The sequence below is a fragment of the Salmo salar genome, chromosome 06 (assembly GCF_965601325.2).
Source record: "Salmo salar chromosome 06, fSalSal1, whole genome shotgun sequence".
In the NCBI taxonomy this organism is placed as follows: Eukaryota; Metazoa; Chordata; class Actinopteri; order Salmoniformes; family Salmonidae; genus Salmo; species Salmo salar.
Window position 1 is genome coordinate 43,828,133 of NC_138296.1, and position 11,592 is coordinate 43,839,724.

At 40.7% G+C, this 11,592-nt stretch overlaps 1 protein-coding gene across 1 annotated transcript; it reads right to left on the reverse strand.

Annotated features, from left to right (window-relative positions):
• Window positions 1-5,946: 5,946 nt before the first annotated feature.
• On the reverse strand, window positions 5,947-8,094 carry LOC106607392 (estradiol 17-beta-dehydrogenase 1). The gene is made up of 6 exons (XM_014204314.3): window positions 7,871-8,094; window positions 7,334-7,495; window positions 6,949-7,128; window positions 6,709-6,802; window positions 6,419-6,602; window positions 5,947-6,239 (listed from the first exon to the last, which is right to left on the reverse strand). The coding sequence occupies exons 1-6, from the start codon at window positions 7,965-7,967 to the stop codon at window positions 6,072-6,074; spliced, it is 885 nt and encodes a 294-aa protein (XP_014059789.1). The 5' UTR covers window positions 7,968-8,094; the 3' UTR covers window positions 5,947-6,071.
• Window positions 8,095-11,592: the final 3,498 nt, after the last annotated feature.

The window sequence follows — 11,592 nt, forward strand, 5'->3', positions numbered from 1 at the left end:
TGGTACCATATGATTGTGATACATTAGATCCCAGGAACCTCCTATGCATGGGTGGGCCAGTGTTCAATCTGGCAGAGGCCCTGCCAGATTGAACACTGGCCCACCCATGCATAGACCCTGCCATGGCCCTGCCCCCCCCCACAGTGATGCTCTTGTGGAGATTCAAAGTCCAATCCCACTATGCATGATGTGGGTGGGTGGGTGTTTCATGACGGCGGGATGACTGAGACAGGAAGACGACCTGTCTGGTTATGATGAAAACCTGGACTTTAGTACGCTGTCTGGTACACTATTTAGTTCAACTAGTTCAAACTACATTTTGCAGTAGCTTGGTGGTAGTTGAACTTAATTCAAATATTGGTAGTATTATTGACAGTTTTTTTACCATGTGTTGGTGTAGCAACTGTAACTACTGTAACTACACACTACTTCTTTTGCAAAAATTAAATTAAATATGGGTGCAGTAGGCAAGAATTTCCTTTGTTTTTCGACATCTGATCTGTCTAATTCTCAGTTGAAACATAGTTTTGTGTAAAATACACTCAATTAGACATTCTGACTCCACAGTGATATGCTCTTGCAATTTGTCATCTATGACATTTAGATATGATCATTTTTCACAAAGTAGTTTGGATGTAAATATAAAAATATATTTTTGTTAAGGGTGGCTTAACTTCTTCCAGTGTGAAGTAATTGTTTGCTCAACACGACTAATGATTGACACAAACAATGAAATACAAGAACAGTTTCTCTCATACAGACAGAACATGATAAATGCCTTGCTTGTCAAACCAATCTTTGTCTTGGAATGAAAGCTCTCCCTGACATCTTGCTCTTCCCCACGATAATCATCAATAGAAAGAAATGATGTTCAAAGGGAATATTGTGCAAGTGAAATGTTGGAATGTTTAGACGAGTGGCAGACAGACAGGGCCTGATAATCTGATCTGAGTCCTTGAGTTAGCCTTATCTCAAGGCCTGGCAGCTGACTGGGGGGTATAGTCTGTCACAGCCGGAGTAGGGCTGGTTGAACTTAACACACACACACAAACACACATGGGGGCACACACGGGGGGGCACACACAGGCATACGGGCACCCACACGTTTGTGAGGTAGTGACCCAAGAAGTAAATTGTTGGGTGGAATAATACCCATGACAGTTTCCTATCCCTGCCATGCCCTTGAGAATTTTATCACACCCATGAAACACCAGTCAGCAACAGAAGCTTGTGGGAGGGAAAAGTGGCAGCAATGTGCACCATAATAAAAGATATCAACCCAAACACAAATACAGTATAAGTGCAAAATATTATTATATATTTTTTATTTATTTAAACATGTCACGCTCTGACCTAGGAGAGCTGTGTTTTCTCTGTTTAGCTAGGCCAGGGTGTGATAGGTGGGTGGGCATTCTATGTTTTTGTGTTCTATGTTTTGGCCGGGTATGGTTTCCAATCAGAGGCAGTCTATCGTTGTCTCTGATTGGAAGCCATACTTAGGCAGCCTGTTTTTCCCTGTGTTTTCGTGGGATCTTGTTTTTGTGCAGCTGTGTTTGAGCAGCCCCAGAACGTCACATTTGTTTCAGTTTTCACCTGTTTATTGTTTTTGTTCAAGTTCACAAATAAAATATGCGGAACTACCGGCATGCTGCGCCTTGGCTAATTTATGACGGGGAATACGAAGATAGCACTCGTGACAAAACATCTAATCATGGATTCAGAGGTAAAAAAAACCCCAAAAAACGAATGAAGAGTTTAATTCCAAAACGCTATATATCCATTTTCCGAAATGTTGGTAAATTAGCTTTTATTGTTTAAAGAAATTCTAACATAGATTGGTGCGATTTTTTTTCGCTATCTAATCATGTCATGGGGTTGCTCAATGACAGACATGAATTTGTTTAAAATCTATCTAATAATTTCATTTCAGAGAGCAGGGATTCTTGAAAGTCGGGACAATCCTTGTCCGGCTGGGAAATTTCATTTTTATAGTTGAAAAGGGGAATTTTGTTTCAATATTTGATCTTAAAAATTACATTTAGTGGAAATCTATTGTGGAAAATATGTGTTTATGTAATTTTCCAAACATTTTAAATTCTATTCATTTCCATGTCGACTCTCTGGCTGGAAATGCCCTTGTCTGGTGCAAAGGATCACAATTTCAAACACCACCAAAAAGTTTAAAAATTCTAATAAATGGCAAAATATATATTTACTGAAAAGTATCACATGTAGTTTCTTGCAATTGCCATCTCTGACTTTAAGGAATATTTCTCTAAAAACTGTGATTCCTACCAAACATGTCCAGAGTTTTGATCAACTCTGTCAGATTTATCTAAAATCCTAAATGAATCAGAATTTAACAGAGTCAGCTATACCATGATATTCCCTTCTTCATCTCCTGATTAACTGTAGTGTGACAAGACCACCCATGATCTGAAAAGTTCTCTAGTTTTGATAGATTTAAACAAACAATATTGATATCACCATGGTCACAACCATAACCTTTCAACTCCATCTCCATTATATATTAAGATAGAATATGAATTTTGGTTGACATACGAAGGCTTTAGAGTCATAAATTAACTGAGAAAAAACAAAATTGGTATTTTGTATAACACTTGAATGAAGAAGAAAAGAAGCTATAACTCCGTAAAACGTCAATTCTGTCAGATGTTTCTCTAACATCAACTCTGTCTGAGTGCTGAAATGGTAGAATGGTTATATTTGTTGTGGATTGTTAAATAAATGATTTACTATATTTTACAAATGTTTGTATTCAACTTATATTTTTAAAGACAAGAGTATGTCTGTTTTGAGTTTCTGTTGTCAACTCTGTCAGTGGCTTGTCAACTCTGTCACTGATTGCTAACCCCCTGTCACAAGCGGAATGAACAGTTTAAGGAGTGAGTCAAACGCAGGAGACTGAGGTCCGTTGGAACAATCTTCATTTAATAAATCCACGGGTAAGTTTCACATACGGCTGGGAGCATAACAGTCAGAAAAATGGACAAAAAGAAGCTCCGTTCAAAAGGCAGACGGGGCGCAGCCCGGCAACCCTAATGCCTAGATAATAAAAGTAACACCACACGTAACAACGAACAATCCCACACAAAATCCTAGCTAAACACAGACAGACTAAATAACCCCCCCACTAATGACAAAACACAAAACAGGTGCAAACAAAAACCAGACATAACTAATAGACACTGAAACACAGATCGGTGGCAGCTAGTAGGCCGGCGACGACGACCGCCGAGCGCCGCTCGACCGAGGAGAGGCGCCCCCTTCTGTGGATGTTGTGACACCCCCTTAATACAGATTTTTTGGTAAATATTCTGAAGAAATATGTTCATTGTCCTGCAATATATGTCAACTATTGAAGTACAGTACTTTCTGTGCTAGACATCCTTTATAATTCTTGTTTTATGTTCTGAATTTAGAAAAACGTGCCAAAATGCTAACAAAATTAGCCTTGGAACATTATACAGTAGTATAAAACATAACAAAAATAGATTTGGAGATTTGTATTACATATTTGAATAATCTAATGTTAGAATGAAACAATCAAGGCCCTTAAATGCTTGTTGGACAATAAATATACAAACAAAATGCCTTTTGTGGTGTCTGACTAAGTTGAGATAAATCCAGTTAGGTGCATTTTATGAAAAAGGTTTTAGTTAGAAGGTTGTTCCTTTATATTGTGTGATAGCTGATACTTTGGTTTATAAACAGTTATATTTCAAATGTTGTTAATATTAAGAAAAATACTTGTAAAAGAAAAGTTGGGATTGCCTCGTCTTTCAAGAATCCCTGAGAGACAAATTCACCTCACTCTCAGATAAATGAGTAGTACTGCTAGGCTTTACACAGTCAAATGTAACAATAACTACATTTTTAATAAAGAACTGTATGAATGATACATTTGTGACATCAATATTTTAAAAATATATTTTAAAAAGCATTCAAGACAATAATATGAGATCTACATATTTTAATAATTTAGCAGATGCTCTTATCCAGAGCGACTTACAGTAAAAGTGCATTCATCTTAAGATAGCTAGGTGAGACAACCACACATCACAGTCAAATATACAGGGTACAATCATTTAATTCCATGCTAAACAATGGATATATCAAGTTTGAAGAAAAGAAAACACATTTACATACACTAAAATCTAAAAACAGTAATATCTTACACACACATGAAGGTACCCATTAGCAATCATTTCTGATGAAAAACATTGGTGGATATAGAGTTTTAGACATAAACTCTTCAAATGTATAAAAACTTGTGACATAATAGCAAAGCCTCCAACTTGAAATTGGTTGTTGAACATTGTGTGTAAAGAAGACGATTTTGGCCAACTATGTTGTTTGCTGAAATGATGTGCTTGTGTGTGGCTCCAATGCAAATCATGTGTATAACCTATATACAGCCTATGAATAGTCAAAAGTTTGGACACACCTACTCATTCAAGGGTTTCTTTATTTTTACTATTTTCTACATTGTAGAATAATAGTGAAGACATCAAAACTATGAAATAACACATATGGAATCATGTAGTATCCAAAAAAAGTGTTAAACAAATCTAAATATATTTTATATTTGAGATTCTTCAAAGTAGCCACCCTTTGCCTTGATGACAGCTTTGCACGCTCTTGGCATTCTTTCAACCAGCTTCATGGGGTAGTCACCTGGAATGCACTTCAATTAACAGGTGTGCCTTGTTAAAGGTTCATTTGTGGAATTTCTTTCCTTCTTATTGCGTTTGAGCCAATCAGTTGTGTTGTGACAAGGTAGGGGTGGTATACAGAAGATAGCCATATTTGGTAAAAGACCAAGTCCATATTATGGCAAGAACAGCTCAAATAAGCAAAGAGAAAACAATTCATCATTACTTTAAGATATGAATGTCAGTCAATGGGGAAAATTTCAAGAACATTGAACGTTTCTTCAAGTGCAATCGCAAAAACTGTCAAGCGCTATAAGGAAACTGGCTCTCATGAGGACCGCCACAGGAAAGGAAGATCCAGTTACCTCTTCTGCAGAGGATAAGTTCATTAGAGTTACCAGCCTCAAAAATTGCAGCCCAAATAAATGCTTCACAGAGTTCAAGTAACAGACACATCTCAACATCAACTGTTCAGAGGAGACTGCGTGAATCAGGCCTCCGTGGTCGAATTCCTGCAAAGAAACCACTGCTAAAGGACATCAATAATAAGAAGAGACTTGCTTGGGCCAAGAAACACGAGCAATGGACATTAGACTGGTGGAAATCTGTCCTTTGGTCTGATGAGTCCAAATTTGCGATTTTTGGTTCCAACCTCCATGTCTTTGTGAGACACAGAGTAGGTGAACGGATGATCTCTGCATGTGTGGTTCCCACCGTGAAGCATGGAGGAGGAGGTGTGATGGTGTGGGGGTGCTTTGCTGGTGACACTGTCTGTGATTTATTTAGAATTCAAGGCACACTTAACCAGCATGGCTACCACAGCATTCTGCAATGATACGCTATCCCATCTGGTTTGCGGTTAGTGGGACTATCATTTATTTTTCAACAGAACTATGACCCAAAACACACCTCCAGGCTGTGTAAGGGCTATTTGACCAAGTTGAATGATGGAGTGCTGCATCAAATGACCTGGCCTCCACAATCACCCGATCTCAACACAATTGAGATGGTTTGGGATGAGTTGGACTGCAGAGAGAAGGAAAAGCAGCCAACAAGTGCTCAGCATATGTGGGAACTCCTTCAAGACTGTTGGAAAAACATTCCTCATGAAGCTGGTTGAGAGAATGCCAAGAGTGTGCAAAGCTGTCATCAAGGCAAAGGGTGGCTACTTTGAAGAATCTTAAATATAAAATATATTTTGATTTGTTTAAGACCTTTTTGGTTACTACATGATTCCATATGTGTTATTTCATAGTTTTGATGTCTTCACTATAATTATACAATGTAGAAAATAGTCAAAATAAAGAAAAACCCTGGAATGAGTAGGTGTTCTAAAAATGTTGACTGGTACTGTATGTATAAAGTAAAGGGTTATTATATTCTATAGTTTGATGGCTATTTTTGTTCCCCTTTCCCATTGGTTGAGAAGATGATCTTGCTCATATTTCTGATGTACTGGGACCCGTCCAGTGCTGAGATCTTAGGGCTGCTGAGTGGAATGAGGGCATTGTTGGTGTAGTATCTGAATGCAGGGTTCGATGACTGGATGGCATCCAGAAATACCTGTATCGAGAGGGGTCCAGCAATTAAATCTACTCATCAGTACTTCTTACACGTCCATAGAAAATCTAGAAATATCTAGTATCATATACATACGTATGTACATGCAGTATGCTCTGGAGACAGGGAGGAGCACCTTTATCAGATCAGCTAAATAACTAATAGATGTCAAGTAAGCGTACCTTCACAATATCCTCTGTGTCCTGAGCTGCGTTCTGGAACACCATCCCACAGTGTTGCAGGTACGTGTCATAGAGGCTGCGTGTGTGGGCGTCGACCTGCTGCAGCGAAGAGTCCCCTGGCTCTGCCCTCTGCAGATTGTCCAAGAAATCCGTGTTGACAGGGCCGCACTCAATAAGACTCACACTGCACGATGGTGGATGGAGTCAATCAGTACCAACACAGATACAGTGCACATCCAAAATGAAACACTGACAAAGGGATACATGAGCTGATGACTGTCTGGACTCACTAGATGTTGAAGTGCTGCAGGAGAATGGCCAGACTCTCACAGGCGCCCTCTACTGCAAACTTACTGGCACAGTACACCTCATTAAAGGGGAGTCCTACAATACAATAACACACAGAGATATGTGATTATCATGGCAATAAATACTAAACAAACCCCCAAATCTGACCTTAGAGCAGTGTCTAAAGGTAATTTCATCCCATTCCTCCACCTGTCACCCCAGCCCTGCTCTCTGTCTCTCACCCTGTAGCCCACCGATGCTGCCAGTGACCAGGATGCGTCCATGGCCCTGGGCTTTCATCCCTGGTAGGAAGGCCTGGATGGTGCTGATGGTGCCCAGGAGGTTGACCTCCAGGATCTGCCTCATGGTGGCCAGGGACTGGGCCTCCAGCGGCCCCATCAACCCCACACCAGCATTACATACTGCCAGCATGAATACCACAGACAAACAGAAAGCCAGAGCACATGACATCCTGTATGCTGTACACATGTAAAGAAATTGTCGTTGATGTAAAAATATGAAGGACATCTGTTCTTCTGTTTCACACACACAGCCACACACACACACACACACACACACACACACACGATATAACACTATTGCTGTAAGTCATGACTCTGGTCATACCCAGAATGTTCACCCTCTTCTCTCTGACCCTGTCCCTGGCATCCAGAATGGACCGCTGGTCAGTGATGTCCATCTGGAGGATGTCCAGGGTGTCCTTGTGCAGGCCCTTCACACAGTCCAGCAGACGCTCCTTCTTGGCAAGATTCCTCATGGTGGCATAGACTAAACAGAGTTGATATCAGTGGTCAAGGACATCAGAGATTTCCCCATCAGAGATTTACCATTAAACATGCACGAAACAAAACGGATGAAATACAGAGCTTGACATTGACATTATATTGTCACCATAGTTTCCAAAACTAGAATTTTCTGTAGTTACATTGTGATGCAGATAAACCAACCAAAACCTGTTTTCTAATATGTAGGTGCCATGTAGTAAACAGGTATAATACCCAGAGACAGCTTACTGCTTCTAAGCCCTCATGCAACCAACACGTCACGTATTGTACCCATACTGTTTATTGCATGATCTTATGGCACTGAATAAAATAAACGCTTTCTGTACAGTGACGTCCTTGCAAGTCAGTCACTGCTTACCTTTGTACATTTTCGCTGGATCCGAGGCCAGCCGGACGGCCAGACTGAGGCCTATCCCCGAGGAGCATCCTGTGATCAGCACCACTGTCTGCTCCATTGGCCTGCTGGTCTACACGTCCTCTGGGTCTGCTAGCTAACGGAGAGATGAGGTCTGAGGGAAGGAGACCAGGAGATACACGGAGCAGCTCAGTAGGGCTTGATGAGGGGTGTGAAGTGAGATGGTATGGGAAGAGATCCAGTTTGTGTTGTTTGCTGATACTCAAAGTCATGTCTTCACTGTCATCCCTATCACAAGGTCCCTAGAATGTAAACAAGGTCCCTAGAATGTAAACATGCTCTCATTTCCCAGCCCAGGAGGAAGTTTTGCTAGGCCAGGTGTTCCCACGAGGTCTGTCTGTGGCCATCAACTCATGACCCGAGCCCTTTCACTCCCTATTTGGTTCAAAACATTCTCTAAGACCTAAACCTCACCTGGAGTTGTGGAGCATTGAGCAAGTTGAGGAAGCTAAACTCCTAGGTATAACACCGGATGGTCACTTATCATGATCAAGTCGTACTGACAAAGTTGTTGTGAAGATGGGGAGGGTTATGTCTGTTACTGTCCGGTAATATGGTCAAGTGCAGCAAAGAAAGACCTAGTAAAGCTGCAGCTGGCTCCCAACAGAACAGCAGAACTGCACATACAGAACTAACATAAACAACATGCATTCCAGTCTTTCCTGGTTGAGGGTGGATGAGAGATTAACTGCTTCTCTTCTAGTTTTTATGAGAAATATTACTGTGATGAAAATTCCTGATTGTCTGCATAATCAAATAACGTTCAGCTCAGACACCCATGCATACCCCACAAGACATAACACCAGGGGTCTCTTCACAGTCCCCAAGTCCAAAATGAATTCACGGCAACGCACATTATTATACAGCACCATGATCGCATGGAACTCCCTTCCATCTCCAATTACTCAAGCAAACTACAAAATGACCTTAAAAAAACGGATTAAACAACATCTCATGGAACGGCAGGGACTGTGAGGGGACAGACACACGCACTCACACACAAACACACACATTCTTTTTAGTTGTATTGTTTGTTTTCTTTTTGTTGTTGTATGGTGTGTGTATATAGTTGTATTTAAAATGTGTGTGAATGTCCTTGTCCAGCAGTCTATCAGTGTTTTGTTGCTTGTCATGTTCTGTGTCTTTTTGTGGACCCCGGGAAGAGTAGCTGCTGTTTCTGCTAAAGCTAATGGGGATCCAAACAAACAAATAAATATGACCCACTGATAGAGATTGGAGCTTTTATTTTGTCCTCAGTGTCAGCCAAACTATCACATCATTTGAAAACAAAACCTGCCAAACCTGAGGAAAATTATCTGGAACAATAAAGATCCCTACAGCAGTTAGTTACTTTAACCAGGAGATGGAAGCACTGTCATTATCAATGTGTGCAGCACAGGAGCACTAGCCAGTGGGCCCTCTGGTCAGTATCTGGTCACACTCAAACCCACACTGGCCACACATTCTCCTAGAATACACAGTGGACCACTAACACTCCACCTAAAACAATAATGTTGAGAACAGCCAGTGAAGAACACAAAAGGATCTTGGATAAAAGGAAGAATAGAGACATTTGGAGTATAATTAGTCTCTCGTTGGCTATACTGGCCAACTGACACCCACAATTACCAGAAATGCATTGGCTGAAATGACTACATAGACAGTAATGTAAAGCCTGTAAACCCCTGGTAGGATAGTTACAGGTCACGTGGATGCTCTTTGTTTTGGAAAGCTGCAGTCTAGTGCTATGGTAGGGTAGGCTGAAACATTGTTTCAAATCCATCCTAAGAACTGTGCCATTTAAGTCCAGACCTCTAGCCAGAGGAACTAAGTTATAGCACAAATGTTAATATATAGGCCTATGCATTATCTTGCTGGAATAGATAGCAGAGGCCAGTGCTGAAACCTTGACATTTGACTTCTGAGAACTTATGCAGCAGGTTAAGAGAATTAGGTTAAGTTCAGGAAAAGGGTTTAGGGTTAGTTCGCAAAATGTTTAAGTATGCATCTTAGAAATAGTTTTCACATAGAAACATTATATGTCCGAACTCCAAATCAAATAGGCTTCCAAATAATAACATGGTGTGGCAGAACGTTTATTTTTATTGGAGAATTTCTGCATGGCTCCGGAGTGGCGCAGTGGTCTAAGGCACTGCAGCTCAGTGCTAGAGGCATCACTACAGACCCTGGTTTGATCCTGGGCTGTATCACAACTGGCCGTGATCAGGAGTCACATAGGGCGGCGCACAATTGGCCCAGCATCGTCTGGGTTAGGGGAGGGGTTAGCCGGGGTTGGCCGTCATTGTAAAATAAGAACTGACTTGCTAGCAGCCATGACTGAATTCAAACTTGAGTTGGTTTTGGGGTGTGGTTTGATGTGGGTGTTGCTTGTGTGTGTTCGCAGGTGGGAAGAGTTAGCCAAATTATTTCACCAATTAGCTTCAGCTGGCTGGTGTGCGACCTGTGGCAATATTGGTTTCCCTTTGGATAACCTGTCTCCAGGGCTTGTTAGGGACCGTCAATAAATTACACAATGTAAATGAGACAATATTTTCATGTTGCACACCTTTTAGTCTTTTCATTAAATGCATTAAATATTTGTAAATGAATTTCTACAATTTAAAGTTGGTTTGAGATTTTTAAGTCATTGAAATTTGGAGCTATTGGAATTTTTTTAACATATTGTCCCATGTACATTGTGTAATTTACCGATGTTCCCTAACTAGCCCCATTGGGATATCCAAAGTCAACCCAAAATTACCACAGGCATTACGATTGGATCGCATACAGTTGCACTCCGAATTGATGATTACTTATGTGATGCCAGCTGTGGCATCTGGGTAGGTTTGAAAAAACCCAATCTTCATGTACATTGTGAGCAGTCAGGAACACAAGACACACAACTCAGTTTTGGATAAGACTGATGTAGTTTGAGGGTTCTTTCAATGGTGGATGGATGACTCTCTATGTGGATACAAATAGGATGGAGACTGATTACTCTTTTGTAGATTTAATCATCAACTGACCATTGTTACAGCCACTGAGGTATAAAGAACTGGAGACTGCATCCCAATATGTCTGACCGTTGTTTTCAACTTAAAGTACTCACATTCGCATACGCCGATTCACGGACCGTCTATATACAGGTTGCATCTGGTTTACATAGTCCAACTTCCCATGCGCACTAGCACTTAGTAAGCACAGGGAACAGCACTAGCAGTGACCACGTCATCACGTCAACCAAAAACATTGCAGACATTGGATGAATGTAAAATGTTAATGTCTTCGGCTGCGGGTAATGAAAAAAATCTGTTTCAGTGACAATTTAAATAATTCAGTGGGTGTTTAGTGCACAAATGTGATGACTAAAGTGTCTTATTAGGAACTTCTCTATGTGTCGTCTATGGAAATTGTCTTTCTGGGCCGGGTGTCAGTTAAACTGCAATGCCGAAAAAAGACTGTAGGAGCAGTCAAAACTGTGCTTCCGGAACCAGAAACCTGGCACCTTGCTTACAGCCTGAACTGCCCTATGTCCTGTTCTCTTTACAACAAGTAACAAACATCTGACTAATCAGAATATAACAAAGTAGGGGACAGGTAGAAAATCTATCCTTCCAATTCCAAACAACTGATTCACCATATTCTAGAACTAACAACAGTGGCTT

What these genes read in the sequence shown, in the direction of transcription:
- LOC106607392 (XM_014204314.3), bottom strand. Translation starts at nt 7,967, where the DNA reads ATGGAGCAGACAGTGGTGCTGATCACAGGATGCTCCTCGGGGATAGGC. An exon ending in GAAGAGGGTGAACATTCTGG is followed by an intron (nt 7,129 to 7,333) that starts GTATGACCAGAG and finishes TCATGCTGGCAG; the next exon opens with TATGTAATGCTGGTGTGGGG. An exon ending in CTGCAGCACTTCAACATCTA is followed by an intron (nt 6,603 to 6,708) that starts GTGAGTCCAGAC and finishes ACCATCGTGCAG; the next exon opens with TGTGAGTCTTATTGAGTGCG.